The following is a 16,576-nucleotide window of genomic DNA, read 5'->3' on the forward strand; positions in this document are numbered from 1 at the left end:
GAATTAGAAGCATTTTTGAGGGGCAGCATGGTATAGAGAAGGTTCATTTATCTTTTCTGGGCTACCTTTGAGCTATGATGAATACTATAGCTCCAATCATCAGGAAAATCCCCCAGCTGGTAAGCAGACCCAGGATTCAAACTCAGGAAGCCTGGCTCCAGAGTCTGGGAAGTTAACCACTGCATTCTGCTGTCGCTCTAAATTCTTTACTACAGCCATCATGTCCTGTGCAGTCTGGCCTGCACCACCTTGCACCATTTTCTCTTCTTGCTCACAAGTCTCCACACTGGCCCCCTTACCATTTCCCATCTGCAAGCCTTGCTTCTGATAGCTCCTTCAGCCAGAAATGCATTTTCCTAGTGCTTCCCTTTGCTGACTCCTGTGTGTCAGTCATGTCTCACTTCCTCAGACAAGCCTACTTCCCTTTCCTCTCCATCCCCTCCTTATTTTCTTCAGAGCACTCTTTGCATTTTGAAATCATTTTATTTGTATTGCTCCCCTTACCACTGGACTGCAAGATCCTCCAGGAGCAAGCTTTTGCCTGTCTTATTCACATTATCTTAGAACAGTTCCTAGTATATGGTAATCCTTCAATAAATAATTGTTGAATCATTAAACAGTAAATCATTTCTACCAACTGGGCCTCAGTTTCCATATCTGCCAGATGAAAGGGTTAGACTAAAGTCCTCTCCTGAATCAACACTATGCCAATACAGTACAGCATGTACAAGCAAAGCCACATCTCAAAAGCACCTTCCTTCCCAGTAAAGAAGTTGATCTGGATTTATTATGTTAGTATGCCCTCTTCTGGGAAGTATGCGAATTTCACAAAATATTTTACCTGTATCTTCTGTGTGCTGCTTCTAAGCTTTATTTTTAAATTCACCATTCTGATGAATGGATAATAACTGAAAATAATGTTATCCTTCATTGTATCTGTCTTCCTCCTCTTAAATACAATATATACTTTAAAAATGTAGTATTTTGGCCATTCCTAGTAATTGGATTTCCTGTCCATCTTTTCCTAAAAAGGCATCTCTAAGATCAAAAGTCCTTCTACAGTACTAGACCCATGCAGGCATGATTTACATGAAATCTTCTTAAAACAGTGCTAAATATTCAATGGAAACAGCAAAGGGAATGAAGCTAAATTTTCTAAAGAAAGAGATTTTAAAAAAACTTTTTATTTTTTATTTTTGGAACTATGGAACAAAAAAGGACATCACAGTTGATCTACTGTACCCACTTAATAGTTCCCTCATTTTAACAACAAATATTTATGGAGTAAACATTAGATGTGTAATGACACTAAACTTATTCCTTACGATGATGGAGACCAGATCTTCCAAACCAGAAATCAGGATATGTTGTCTAGTAAGCAGGTAGGGAAGTAATGAAAAATGACAGAGTTATTGAGAAACTGAATTGTTCCAGGAAAATCCAGCATGTCTGGTTATCATACCTATGATATAAACACAGTATAGCTACTAGACGTGATTTCTGCTCCAGAGCCATTTAGCATCAAGATCAGCTTTTCTGAAACAAATATTAAAACCACCCTTAAAATCTGCTCGAGTCTATGCCACTATCTAAAATGATTCTAATACTGAATCCTGCTTCCTTCTAGGTCCTTCCATCTATCAGTAACCTCTTTCAGATCTTCAAGGTCTTAGTTCAGAGAGAAAAAAAGAAACTGTTTCTTTGTCTGTGACTGATAGGATTTGTATTCTCTGGATTTGGAGGAAAAATGAACTGATTGTTTAGGAATAGCTCTTTATATATTGGCTCAGCCTTAAAGTTGGAAAATTTTCTTAGATTATGATTAAGATTCTTCAGTATGTAAGGGCCTCTGCACAAAAATCCATTATAAAATTCAAAACTAAGGCCAGTTATTGTTGGGGATTGAATCATGTACCCCACAAAAGACATGTTCAAATCTTAATCTGTGTTCCTGTGGGTGAGAACCCATTTGTAAATTCGACCTTTTGAAGATATAATTATTAGTTAAGGTATGACCAAATTGAATCAGGGTGAGTTTTAATTTGTATTACTTGAGGCCTTATAAAGAGAAGAAATTCAGATGCAGTCAGTTAGAGAAAGCCACAGAAGATCAAGGTCATTACCATTTAGCAGAGCCCTGCCATCAGCAGAATGCTACCGACACCAGGAAAACCATGGCCCGGCCAACACTTGAGTTTTGACTTCCAGCGTCTGAAACCATGAGCCAAAAAATTCCTGTTGCTTAAACAAACCCATTGTGTGGTATTTGTCACAGCAGCTCTAGTAAACTAAGATAGTTATTATAAAGATTATTTTTGCTGTTGCAAAGATTAAGCCTAAGTCAATTAAGGTAAATTGCGACTGCAAGTCTTCCTCAAAGGAATCAGAGAATTTTAAAATCAAAAGAGATCTCAAATATCTATCATCCCACCAATATTGTTCTAACAAAAATGATGTCTTGTGGGGTTTTAAAAATAAGAGAGAATTAATTAATACACAGGACAACAATAGCACATAGGTCAGGAACAGAGGAAATGAAATTCAAAGTATTCTAAGAAACTTGCATTGTCCAGGAAGGGAATGAAAGTACCAATTATGTAAGACTTTGATAAGTGAAGGATGCATGTTATAATTTCTAGCGGCACCACTAATAGTAAAAGTCTATATAGCTTCCAAACAAGAAAAAATGAAAAAATAAATAAATAAAAACTTTTCAAACACTCCAAAAGAACATATGAAAGAAAAATAAACATAGAACAGGTAGGATGAATAAAAAGAACAGAGATGGCAAATAGAAACTAGGTATATCAGTATTTACATTTAATGAAAATGGACTTAATGCTTCAATTAAAAGCCAAAAGATTGGCAGAATGGATGAAAAAACAAAACCAAAATTCTAACACTGATAGTAAATGATTTCAGAACTCATGTCTCAGTCCAATACAGGCTGCTTGAGGGGTGCAGCAAATTTTCAATGAGATGGAGATAAATATGAGAGTACCTGAATCCTAGTCTCACATATGCATGATACCATGAGTTAAACAAAAAATGAAGAGCTTCTAATCCAAACAACATTACCTGCAGCGGCCAGATGGGCTGTTACCTCATCAGCTGCTGTGGAATTGAGTATGTCTGAATCATCATAAGAGGTGTCCTCGGGAGAAGAAGGCGAGTCTTCATCAGCACTCAGCATACTGTGTTCAGTGTAGGTGGCCACGTGGACCTGCTGTACTTGTTGGGCCACTGCATGGGCTTCTATGGTAGCCATGTGTTCAGCCTGAGTCACTCCGTGTTCCTCCATGAAGACCTACTATCAGAAAAAAAGACAAAGAAACAGCAAGAGAACAGGAATCAGCATGTAATATAACATAATGCTCAAACTGATATTTTCCTTAAGAGCAGAGAAACTTTGACAAGCTTCTGACCTCACTACAGATCTGACTACACTAAACCATAGGAAATGGGAAGCACCATTCAAATATGACATAAAAATGGTGGAATATTTTCCTTATGTGAAGCCATTTTGAGGGAAGTTCACTGTGCTAACTTTATATCGCAGGTCAAAAATCAATAAATACCCTTGATAGTACATAACAATAAAAGATATTTACACATAACAATTAAAAGATGTTTAAAATATCCCAGTGACTAGCATTTGACAGTGTGATCTAAAAACACTTGGTAAAGAAATTAGGTGAAATACAAACATTTTCTTTGTATTTCAAAGACAAATTAAAATGGGAGTTAAAACTTTTTTTTCCAAAAATGAAATCCAAATTGTTTTTTCTGCTTATAAAAATGCTTCTTGTAAGCCCTGAAACAATGTAGGAATTTACAAAGTTTAAGTTAAAGGTTTGATCTCCTACCAGACTTAAAATTTGTCCCCTCTCTCCCATCAACCACAAAGAAGTTTGCTATCCCTGAAAAAAAATTTGCGACCAAAAACAGTTTCATAGTACAAATACTATTCTATGGCTATGGCTTTATTTTTTTATATTACAATATATCTGAACATTTTGCCATGTCAAAACACAGATCTACCACATCCTTTTTAAATGGTTGCAGATATTTCACTGTATGGATGTGCTGTAATTTATGTAACCAATCACCTACATAGCAAAAACATCCTTGTACATAAAACTTTGAATACTTATTTGGTTATTATTTGGTTATTATTCTTTACAATAAATTCTTGAAGGTAAAAAAGGCTGGGACCAGGGTATATATTTTTTAAATTTTGATGCATTTTGAAAAGCTGAGCATGTAACTCGTGTGCTGACATTATCTCTCTTTGTAGAAACCCTCCCATACCGACCCACAAATTTGGAATTTGACTGTCATATAATAATATATAGCACTGCATTATCTAAAGTTCAAACAACAACGGCAGCCACATAGATGTAGAAATGTAACCTTTATAGCTACAAGTAAAAAGAACAGAATCATCTACTCATGCAAACAACTTCTCTCATTTTTGTAACACCCTTTTCCTTTAATGAATACTTCTAAAATCCTTTGTTCCTCTGAGTGACTGCTTTCTTAAGCCACATCCGGCTACGTCTTTCTTCTTTAGGTCAAATGTTTCACTTAGAAAACCAAATTTTTCTTTTCTGAGGTTCTTAATTCCTGTTTTATATAATTGCACTGTCTCCAATCTTTCTTTGCTCTAACTTTTAATTGTCTCTTTTCACTCTCATACCACTCTACACATCACAAATCATCCTTCTAGCTCAGTGATTCTTAACTTTGGGAATATTTAATTATCCCAAGGAGTATTCTGAGTTTTAAAATGAAATTCACTTTAATTACAAAATAAAACAACTACAGGGTGCCACAAACCCAAGATTAGGAATCACTTAGCTATCATTTGACCCCCTTTTCACACTTTCTTTTCTGCTTGAGGTCATCTCCCCAGTCCTTTTTCTGTGTGGCATACTGCCTTCATGAACACACACCCTTGGTCCTTCAAATGGAACTTTTTAAGAGGCACCTGGTAAAAGAATATGTATAAATAGAAAGAAAATGTGGTAAAACGTTAATATTTGGGAACTCTGGGTGACAATTATATAAGAATTCTTTGTACTTTTCTTGTGACTTTTCTGTAAGTCTGAAATTATATCAAAATAATTTTATTGTTTTTGTAACGAGGGGTACCTGATAAGCTGTCCTAAGGTTTTTTGGTGTGAGTTTCAGAATAGCCAAGAGAATATATCCTAGCCCCCAGATTTGTACATATCTAAAATGCAATTTAACACTCTAAGTCATACAAACACAATATATGAGAGAAAGGTACTATTAAAATGCTACTTTGCCATTCATTTCACTGTTCTTTTAGTTTAAGAGACAAACTGCTTCAGGGCATTTCAGAATACTGGACGCTTCAGAATTGTTTTTAAATGATTTGGGATTAGATGACATCTAACTGATTTTCAAAGGGATTTGTACGCTGTGCATTGGCATAATGGGTTTCAATTCTTTTCTCTAGAATGTGGTTCACAGCATAAATCAATAGGGCTGTCTGCTTCACAGGCTTGTCACTTCTGCCAGTGCCTCATCCCTTTTCACTTAGTTCCCTCCCCCATCCCAGCCTCAGCCTCTCTAGCAAAGGCAAAGGGGTCTCAGGCTCCATGAATTCAAAGAAGCAGAGTTTACAGAGCACTCCATAAATGATGCTTTCAAAGTTTTCAAAAAATAATAAATAAAATAGGTTTTCTTAAAGACAGATATACTGACATACACATATTGCTGTAGGTCACCATGCCCCACCCCACCCCCAAGTCAATTTTAATGACACATTTTAGCTTTCATCAATGAGGAGTCAGTTTCTCTGGATAGCAAAACTGATAGGAACTGCTAATAGATGAAAACATATTAGATAATCTGAAATTTAAAAGACAAGTTACTGAACCTTTAAAGCTTCAATTTCATCTTTTTTTTTTTTTTTTTTTTTTTTTTTTAATGGAGAAAATGATAATACCTACCCTTACCAGGACCAAATGAGGATTAAATGAGACCATCTAAATAAAGTGAGGTACACAGTGTCAGGCACGTATGTGAGCAATGTTAATTTTTGTTATGATGCCAGGATTTCTAAGTCTTTATGAGTCTGTCCTTCTGTACTCATCAATTGACTAGTCTCACAAACACTAGGCCTCAATTCCTTCATCTTTAAATTAGATATCCATCTCTGAGGATAGGGTTGTCTTGGTGTGTAAGAGACTTGGAGTTAGGCGTCTAAAAAGCCATACTTTATTATATTAACTCCAACAACTGAAATACTGTTCTCCCAGACATAAAATAAGGAAACTGTAGGAAACCAACACGCCTAGCATAACTTCATGACAGCAGACAAAATGGAGAGCCAGCAGATGGACCCAACAGTGACTTCTTTGAACAGATTTGCAAAGTTAGGATGAAACAACATCATACCCAATTAACTGGGCATATCCATCACCTAGTCAGTGATGTTTAGCAGATTGGTTAACACTTGATTTAAAAAAAAAAAAAAAAAAAAAAAAAAAAAAAAAATCATTCCACCAAATAATAACTTAACATGACGATTTTATCAAAACCTCTTTCTTAGTTTGGAACATCACCTGGGGATGCAATAATGTGCTTCATTTAAAGGTCCTTCCTTATTATTTAAACAACAAGGGGTATGGGGGGGGAGGCAGTTTGGTACAAAGGAGTTCTTATTTTTGCTTTCTGGATCAGTAAGAGTGAGACTGAAAAATAATGAGGAAGAGAGCACAGAAAAAAAAGATTTTCATTCCCAGAGCACCCTGATAGTAACTGTAATCAACAATATCCAGGGAGCTACTGGAATTTGGAAGAAATGCCCAAGGGAGTTAAATTTAGTCCAATCCACACATAATGGGTAAGATTAAATGTAGAGTATTTAAAAATCAAAGTAGGAGTAAAAGCAGATCAGAAAATATAATCAAGGTATAACTAAATGTATAAGAAAGCATTAGTCTAATCAATAGCATTATCATATCAAAGGAAAAGTGGCAAGAACTGCCTAAGGGAAAGTCTCAGAGCAAGAGCGCATCTACAGTTAAGCCAGAGAAGGAAAACCAAGGGGGCTCAAATTACATTCTTGGACATATACAGAACCTAAACTTCAAGATTAGGATAAAAATTTCACTCAACAGAACATCCTTTCTCAAAGAAGCCTGAAGTCAACAATAGGATTTGTTTCTTGGGGAATAACTAGGGCAATGAATCAAAATCTTACCACAGAAGGGGGAGGGAAAAAAAAAAGGCACAAGAAAGGGCACAAATGGAAGCAAGGTAAAATGTGGCATAATTCTGAATAATTAGTAGCGCTTAAGACAAGAAAACCCATTTGACCTAGGAACATTCTCTTTTGAATAGCCCAAAAGTGATATTGGACCAGTACAGAAAAAAATGTCCTTCCACATCACTGGGGTCTACAATGAAAAGGGTCATAGTACTGTAAATGCAGGTTTATTGTTTCCCATTTTCAAAACTCCTAGTATAAGACAAAAGTACAGAAAGTTAAATATGATACAAAACAGAATGTAAAAGTTATGAAAATTATGTAAAAGTTATGAACCATGACAATGTAAAAGCAATATAAAGCAAAAGAAGCTGGGAGGTGTGAGACGGGAGAAGTAGAGAAACAGCTAGAAGCACTAATATCCTCTCCTCGCCTAGTGAGGGAGGGAGTCAGGGGATACTAACAAGAGTAACTAACAAGAACCTAATATTACAATGTAACTATCAAAAAGAGAGAGGAAAAGGGAGTGCCAGAAGGTAATCATTATCTTTCATAGAAGGAAGTCAATAATGTCCAAGTTTGATATATCAAGAAATAGCGGTATAGACATATTATTTAGAGTTATAATATCAAAAACATAACAGTTAAACTATAAACAAAACCAGCTAAAGTGGGGTTGGGAGATAAGGGAAGTGTGTGGCAAAAGACCACTGATCTTCATTATAAGCTCTTCTAATCTATTTGAGATTTTGAGTTATTTGATTTTTTATCATATAAAAATGTATTACTTTGACTTTTAACAAAAGGAACTTTAAAAACAAATAACTAAAATAAAGCCTTCCAAATTGATCACTCTGAAAACAAAGTAAAATTAAGTGCTAGGGTAAACTATCACTAGAAAACTCAAGTCCCATTCTTATGTTAAGAGCCAAGAGGACAGCACCGTTTAGGTTTAGAAATAGCCTTGCCTCGAGTTAAGACAAACTTCCTAATTTGGAGCATCCAAAACTTTGTACATCTATAACAAAAATTTATTTGTCTATAATCACATATTTTCATTCTACTATATTGATAAAGTTTATAAATATTCATTAATATTAATAACAGCCCAAGAATCCAGCTAATAATGATGCTTTTATATGGTTCATGAGATAAACAAGCTTTGCCACATATTTTCATAATGACTTAAGGATGAGTGGTGGTTTTGTGAAAACAATACTGTAAGCTTACTGAAGACAGGACTTGGGCCCATAAAGTTTCTATGAACAGTACCTACCATAATTTGTTCCTTAATAAATGCTTGGGGATAACTGCCGGAACATTTTAATTACTGAAGCTAAACTAGGCAATTATAGTCTTTGTAATTTCCCTGTAAAGTTGGGCTGGCTACTTCTCTCTTGTCTCTCACCTTCAAGCCCTCTCATCTATTCTTGTCCTGAGTTGCTCTATCAGCCATCCATGTTTTCCAGACTTGCCTGTCAGCTTCCTTTTAGGTTTTGCCAATGAGAGGCAACAGAGTGAGAATGGAAGGGGGAGGGAGAGGCAGAAGGGATATCTTGGCTATTTTCATTCCTATCAGCAGTGCTCTGCCAACAGAGGACAGCTTCATCTCCCCACTCCAGCTGTGCCCCTCCTCCCTTGGTGGTTGGCATCCACTCAGAGGTCAAATTACCAGTTGTGTGGGGTTCCCTCTAAGCTCCTAGGGTTCTTCTATTCTGTTCCCGCAGCCCTAGGAGTGGTAGCTGCTTCCTGGGGTTATTAATATCTGGATTACCTCAATGTACACTTTTTATTCACTTCGTCTTCCAACACCAGTGCAACCAATTCCCAAAATTAAATTCTCTGAAATACTTTGCATGGTTTTCTAGACCCTGATTGATACAGAAGGGAGAAAATACATACCTTCATCAAAAATTCATAGAGCCCTGGTAAACAGCAGGTTTGCACTTCTTACACTCACAAAAAAGAAGTTATTCTAGAGCATTTTTATAAAACCATCACTACGGTTTGTTTCTGTTTCCATACACCGAAGCAAGTTGAGTAGGAAATCATGAGTTTGATTAATTGTAGAAGAAGGGCTAAATTACAGAATAGAGTTACATGTGCTGCTCACCTATGTAACTATGTACTGAGTTAGTTTTTCATCTACCTCCTTGTTTTACCCCCAAATACCAAGCTCATTCATTGAACAAGTAAAACTAAAATCTCTCACAAATTACTTTCCTTAAATCACCTCATGTCTAATGTCTACTTTCTACCTTATTCATTGAACTTAGCCCTGGATTGACTTTGGAGATTAATTTCTGGTCCTGTCTCTACAACCACCTACCTGAGTGGTCTTAGTCAGTCTACTCAAGATTTCTGAGTTTGTTTCTTCATCTGTAAACAAAAGCAATTGAACCTGACCTCAAAATAGTTTATTGAGACTACAGTGACGAACACATGGAGCAAGGGGACAGAAGATGGGCCAGAAAACTAGGCAGGAGCTGGACCATCATAAAGAGCCTAATATGCAGTTCTGCCTCCAACCCCTACCACTTCTCCCCACTCAGTACTACACTCACACTACTTACCAGGTAATTTACACTTGACTATTTGCTCTGTTGGGATTTAATCTTATCAATAACTCTGACCCAAATACTCACCACTCCAGCCAGAGTGGTGGCCAATAGACTTGTTGAATCTCTGGGGTGGAACAAAAATAAGATTGGCTCCTGCCTCCTCAAACAGTTAATAAGAACCCTTCAATAGAAGGAAGTCCGCTGTTAGCCAGCCTGTTTCTGACTCACTGCCTCACCCATCTTGGTCTCTGGCACCAGTGTGTTCAATGACATTTCTTGCATGGGACTTCAGAACACAGGCACCATCCTTAATGCCACTGAGTACTTCTCACCCATAACTAACCTGTATTTCTCAGCTTTGCCTTATCTCAGCCTTGGCTTCCCTTCCTATCACTATGAACTAATAACATGCATCTTCACTTCAAACTGAACATTTCTCATAATGATCTTAACTTTCTTCTCCCAAGACACCCACCCTTCTCAACTTTGGAAACAGTCCCTGAGCCAAATGCTGTATTTGTATGAGGTACCACACAAAGCCCAGAAGGGACTATGAAGACCAGAAAGGCAAGCTACCATTCTTTCAAGGTCACAGCCACGTAGTGTTCTTTGACCCATTGCTCTTTTCTCCCACTCTGTCTAGTCATCTGCCTGGTCAGTCCACCTTGCTACTTTTCTTTTGAAACACTTTTCCATTCACATTGCTACTGCCCTTCACATCTGCAATAGTATAATTCCCCTAATTCCAGGTTTGCTGTCCATTCTTCCAAATCACCCAAGACTCACCTTCCTTAAATAAGATTAAAACCGTAACAAACCAATGCATTCCTTATGGCATTCTTTTGTGTTCTCTCTTCCTGAGTCCAGTACATGTGAATCTTCCTGCCTGGCTCAATAGTTTTATTCAAACATAATCCCTGAAAGTGTCCTATAGGCCAGGCAGTGTGCTGGGCCCTTCAGATAAAATAAAAAAGGTAAATTAGAAAATGGGCCCTGCCTTCTAAGATGTTAAAAGTCTAGTTGGGAGTCCTAAAGTACAATGAAGGAAGTGATACAAGTGCCACAGTGGAAGCACTTAAAACCTAATAGTAGGAAGATCAGCTAGACCAAAAACTGCATCACAATAAAACAAGTTTATTTTTATGATAATAATAGGAACAGACAAAAAAAAATTGTCATATTATTCAATGAGAGACTAGTTTAGGTGTTTGTCAAATCAAAGAAATGTGTAGCAATGGCAGCTTTGACCTTCATCTACCTTTCTAAGTTCTTGGCAGACCATGTAGATCTATGCATATCTACTGGAAATCAATAGCGGGTACTGACTACTAGTTTCCAGCGTGCCTATCTGCAATTTAGAGTTAATTTTTAAAAAAATTTTTATTATACAACTGGGTATGCAAAGTCTCCTCTCTATTTCACCCATTCCTGCTTTAATGCTTATCTTCACTTCTATAGCAGGGAGGTTAAGAGTATACAGAGTACAGAGTACTGGATTCAAATCCTTGCTCTACCACTCAACGTGGCTTTGGCTATCATACTGAGCAGTATAGGTCTACATTCTATTTTTAACTTTTGCTCTACTACTCAATGGCACCTTAAAACAAATTTCACTCAACTTCCATGCCTTAGTTTTATTATTCATCAAATATGGAGAATAGAACCTATCTTGCAGAACTATTGTGAAGACCAAATGAGTTAATATTTGTAAAAGGGCTTAAAATGGGACACAGCACATAGTGACACTATATGTGTAACTTATCATTATTATTATTATTATAGCACATACAAAGACAGTGAAAGCACAGAAATGCCAAAGGGAAAGTTACATGATATATTTTTGTATTGGGAGAAATAATGTTTATATATCAGACACCAAGAGTTTTGATCATACAAGAACCTTTATCAGAGAATAGTTCTTGACCTTTTTTGAATCACAGACCCTTTTAAGGATGGATGAAAGCTAAGACCCTCTCCTTAGAAATACATGCACACAGATTTTCCAAAATATTTATTTCAATGTTCTTGGACTCAAGACAGATGATTTCATAAAGTTATTGCTGTAACAAAGCTGACACACTAGAGGGTGCCACAACCAAAGAAAAATATAAAGAAAGCACAGAGAATTGCTTAAAATTCTTCACTGGAACAAAAATCCTTCAATAGAAAAGAATTGTTAGTTGAATCTATTTCACCAAATGCTTTAAAACATAGCAACTCTATAGGTTGTAGATAAGCACTGTCCAACAGAACATTCTGCAATTATGGAAATTTTTATATTTGTGCTGTCCAAAATAGTAGCCATTAACCACATGCAGCTATTAACCACATGAAATGTGACTACTATGACTGAGGGACTAAATTTTTTTATTTAATTTAAATTAGCTTAAATTTAAATAGTCACATGTGGCTTTGGCTACCATATTGAACAGTACGGTTCTACATTCTATTTTTAACTTTTGAAATGGCTTGCTTCTAATCACAGACCATTACATATTATTGTTTAAAAGGATTTCTAATAGAGTAGGTTCATGAAATAATTCAGATCAATGTGTCCCTAATGATAATTCAACACAGCAGGATAGAAAGACAATTGTGTCTTTTCCTACCCCATAAGTGTTCACAATAAAAATAAAGTTCTCCTTTGCTTATTATAGAACCCCACTTATCCAATTCTCTGATTGTATTTCTTTATTCAAACATACTTTTAAGCCCTTGGAGCATAAGTGCTTAAAAAAATAAACGCAGATTGAATGAGTAATTAATAAAGTAAGAAGACTTTTGCCATTAAAAAATAAAATTCATATTATACGAATAACTGTTAATAGATTTGCCAAGAGCTAAGGGGGCACTGAGAAGAAAAGACTGTAATGGCACCCAGGCAGGTTTCATAAAAGAGAAGACAGTCTCAGCCAGGAGTTTGTCAAGCACTGGAATGAAAGGGCAGTGCAGGCACAGGCAATAGCTTGTGAAAGTATACAGTATAGTAAGGGGCATCAATGAACACCCACACATTGGACTTGGGGGATCCTAGGCACCAAAGGAACACAGCTCACAGCTGCCTCTACACCAGGTTCTTTCTTTACACCCCAATTTAATCTGCTAAAAATAAAGCTAATGCTGACCCACCTGTCAAAGAGGAAAGCAGTCTATCCCACATTGTACAATACCTTTCAGCTTACAACACAGCAGCTGGCACAGTGCCCTGAATGGAGTAGGTACCTAATGAATGTTGACAATGATAAAAAGGATTAAAAAATGCATTCTCAAATATTTAAATCTATATTAGCAGCTTCAAATATCAATAACAAGCAGGTGAGTTGCTGAAACTATCCCTGGATTAGAAACATGGTGGAGAGGAAGTTTGGTAGGCCCAGGCATTTGCAACTGGGTCAGAATGCAGCTGGCATGGCTCATTTGTGGAGTAATTGTTTGGCCACAGCTGCTCCCCAAATTACCAAAAATCAAATAAGGAGCTGTCATTTGATAGGAGGATTAGAGGCTGCCTCAATTTCCATTAAGGAGAAATAACATCAATTGCCACAAGTCCCACCCCTCAGTCTCAGGCAAGCACAAAGGACACTTTTATTCAAATCCTGCATACTGTGAAATATAGCATTGTTGCTTGGTTGCTTCTGTGAAGGGCTCCAATTCTGCTAGATCTGACATTATACAATCAACATTCAGTTAAAGCTGTTTCCTAGATTCTGCCTGACAGTTCTGTGCATGATTTTTTTTTTTTTTTTTTTAGGTACATGAACTAAGGACTTGTTTCTGGATAAAATCTTGAAGGTGTAAGTGCCAACACTACGAAACTAGGAATCTCTGCAATTCAATCCATCTCTCATTCCTTCAATGAGTATTTACTGAATTCTTATCAAGTACTCCTAGATTATTTTTACATGAGTATTCCAAGAATAACTATGACTGGTAATTCTAATTTTGTATCTTTAGTTTAAGAAAATTTATTATTACAGAAGTGACATATTCTTCTTGGGTAAGTAAGAAAATACAGGTGAAAATTTAAAAAAAAAAAAAAAGAAAGAAAGAAACACAAATCACTTGCCGTCTATAGTTTCTTATATGGTTGGTTTTGTTCTGTTGTTTTAAAACAAAAAGTGGGCTTATTCATCCATACTGTTTTATAAATATTTTTCAGTTAATATTGCATGAATTTTTCCATGTTATCAACATTTTTCTGCATTATTTTGTAATGGTTACAGAGCATTCCACCATAAAAATGTACAAGTTATTTTACTGATCACTTAATACCAGTAATTTAGGTTGTTTCTAATTTTTTACTACTATAAACAGCAGTGCAATGACAATTCTGGTTTTCAGTAAATATCTGCTAATGAATGAATAAACAAATAGTAACTACGTCTTTAAGCACATACCCAATTATTTCCTTAGCTTTTAAAGGACATTATATTTGAGTAATTATACAATCATGATTCTGGAAGTGCTATAACAGCAGGCATAGAAAGGTAATGCGATAAAAACAGCTATCAAAACATAAAGGGATGCACATAATACCTGTTAGTGGATGCAGGAGAGAATGAAAATATTAACCTTGACAATGTAAAAGTAACTCTCAGAAGGTGGAATACAGAAAGAGGGCAGGAATACTTACAAACCCATTTTACCAAACGGCAAGTTAAGGGACCCTATTAAAAGTTGATGGATCAAAAATTAAAAGTTTACCATTTAAAGTTACAAAGATAATAAAAGTTTCAAAAATAATATAAATATCAAATAATGAGAGATGAAGGGGTGGGTAAAAAAGTAAACTAATTCTTATTTTTCATATAAAAAATCCACAGATACTGTCTTAAGTTGATATATCAAGGAACAGAAATTTAATAATATTATTTAGCTTTATGGAAGTAACCATAAGAAAAGCTAAGAAGAGAAATACTGAAATTTTTAAAAGGTAGCCTCTGGACAGTAGGGCTGGTGATGGGAAGGAAAGGGAAGAGGCAGGAGACTCAAGTATTTCATCAAAGCCCTCTCCACTATTTGATTTGTTAGGATGTATAAATATCACCTTGATAAAAATTGGCTGAAAAATCTGGAACTATTCACTTTAGCTCCCCAAACTATCTTATCTTGAAAATTGGTCAGACCCAACTGCCCACCAGAGCTTTCCTTTAACCAGAGGCAAATCTAAAACACCAAAGACCTTGGGACCATCTAGTCTGATTTTCAAATTTTACAAATTGGATTGAGCTCCCTAAAGGCTGAGTCACCCAAAGTCATGTCTCTAATTGGTGGTAAAACCAAAACTCAAAAAACCCAGATCTCCTGACTTCCAATCATGTGCGATATCTGCCCCATCAGAGACCCATCCTTGTGCTGGAATACAGTCTCTAATTGTTTTTGCTTGGCTCCTTAACTGCTGTCCCACACTATCATATGCATATCTTAAAGTTCAAAATTTGGGTTTTACTGGCTGTCCAGTGAATTTGTACTGTAAAATGGTATACATATTAGATTGAAGGGATTTTTCAAAGTACACTTGCAGCCACCCGTCCCTGCCCCTTTAATATACTTCCTCTTCCCCCCACCTTCATTGCCTTCAAGGATATACCTACTTTGAGGACTGATTCCTACAAACTGACAGTTCCAATAGCATTCTTCTCAGCCACGGGAATAAATGCAATCTACTTTTGAAGCTAGTCTTTTGTGGGTACAGCTGATTTCATGTTCTTCTTCAACCATATTGAATGGTTTAGCTAACTAACTATTCCCACTTTCAGTAGATGGAAAGGGGACTAAATTGAAAAGAGAGTTGGGACATAACTTTTTGAGGAAAATGGCAGACATAATTGTTATGCTTGTTTTATACCATTTTATAAAAAGTATTTTAAAATTGAATTTTAAGCGGTATGAAAGCCCCTAGAGAAAATAATTAACAGCACTGATTATATATTTAAATATGGCTAAATTAACGGGAAATTTTAGATTATACAGGTTGCTAGTATAAAAAACAAAACAAAACACCATAGGACTGTACAACACAGAGTGAACCCTAACATAAACTATGGATTACAGTTAGTAGAATTATAATAATATTCTTTCATCAATTGTAACAAAGGTACCACACTAACGCAAGGTATTAATGATAGGAGATGTGCTGGTTTGTATGTATTATATCCCCCAGAAAAAGCCATATTCTTTGGTGCAATCTTGTGGGGGCAGATATATTAGTGTTGATTATATTGGAATCCTTTGAGTGTTTCCATGGAGATGTGACCCACCCAACCGCAGATGATAACTCTGATTAGATAATTTCCATGGAGGTGTGGCCCCGCCCATTCAGAATTGGTCTTGATTAGTTTACTAGAGCCTTATATAAGCTCAGACAGAAGGAGCTTGCTGTGGTAGCTGAGGAAGACGTTTTGAAGATGGCTGTTGGAAGCTGATGCACACATTTTGGAGAATGCCATTTTGAAACACAACCTGGGAGCAAGCAGACGCCAGCCACGTACCTTTCCAGCTAACAGAGGTTTTCCGGACACCATTGGCCATCCTCCAGTGAAGGTACCTGATTGTTGATGCCTTACCTTGGACACTTTATGGCCTTAAGACTGTAACTTTGCAACCAAATAAACCCCCTTTATAAAAGCCAATCCATTTCTGGTGTTTTGCGAAAAGACAGCATTAGCAAACTGGAACAGGAGGGTATATGGGAACTCTATTTTCTGTAAACTTACAACCTCTCTAATTTAAAAAAATGTATATGGACCCAGCATTGTGGGATGGTGTGCCG

General features: G+C 36.3%; 2 protein-coding genes across 7 annotated transcripts in view; both read right to left on the reverse strand.

Annotated features, from left to right (window-relative positions):
- NRF1 (nuclear respiratory factor 1) overlaps positions 1 to 16,576 on the reverse strand; it is a 149,203-nt gene that overhangs the window by 102,383 nt on the left and 30,244 nt on the right. For 3 of the 6 annotated variants that reach the window (XR_005216961.1, XM_037836170.1, XM_037836174.1), the window contains exon 2: positions 3,079 to 3,310. Coding sequence is in view for 5 of the 6 variants with exons in the window: in XM_037836170.1 (XP_037692098.1) it covers positions 3,079 to 3,301 (223 nt within the window). In the remaining variant the exon portion in view is untranslated. Of the gene's footprint in view, positions 1 to 3,078; positions 3,311 to 12,933; positions 13,423 to 16,576 lie in introns of those variants that run through there. The other 3 variants (XM_037836171.1, XM_037836173.1, XM_037836172.1) reach the window with 3 other exon arrangements.
- Positions 13,008 to 16,576, reverse strand: part of LOC119535315 (basic proline-rich protein-like) — a 33,981-nt gene continuing 30,412 nt past the window's right edge. Inside the window, exon 4 of the mRNA XM_037837746.1 lies at positions 13,008 to 13,026. The gene's annotated coding sequence lies outside the window, so the exon portion shown is untranslated. The remainder of the gene's footprint in view (positions 13,027 to 16,576) is intronic.

The sequence above is a fragment of the Choloepus didactylus genome, chromosome 5 (assembly GCF_015220235.1).
Source record: "Choloepus didactylus isolate mChoDid1 chromosome 5, mChoDid1.pri, whole genome shotgun sequence".
In the NCBI taxonomy this organism is placed as follows: Eukaryota; Metazoa; Chordata; class Mammalia; order Pilosa; family Megalonychidae; genus Choloepus; species Choloepus didactylus.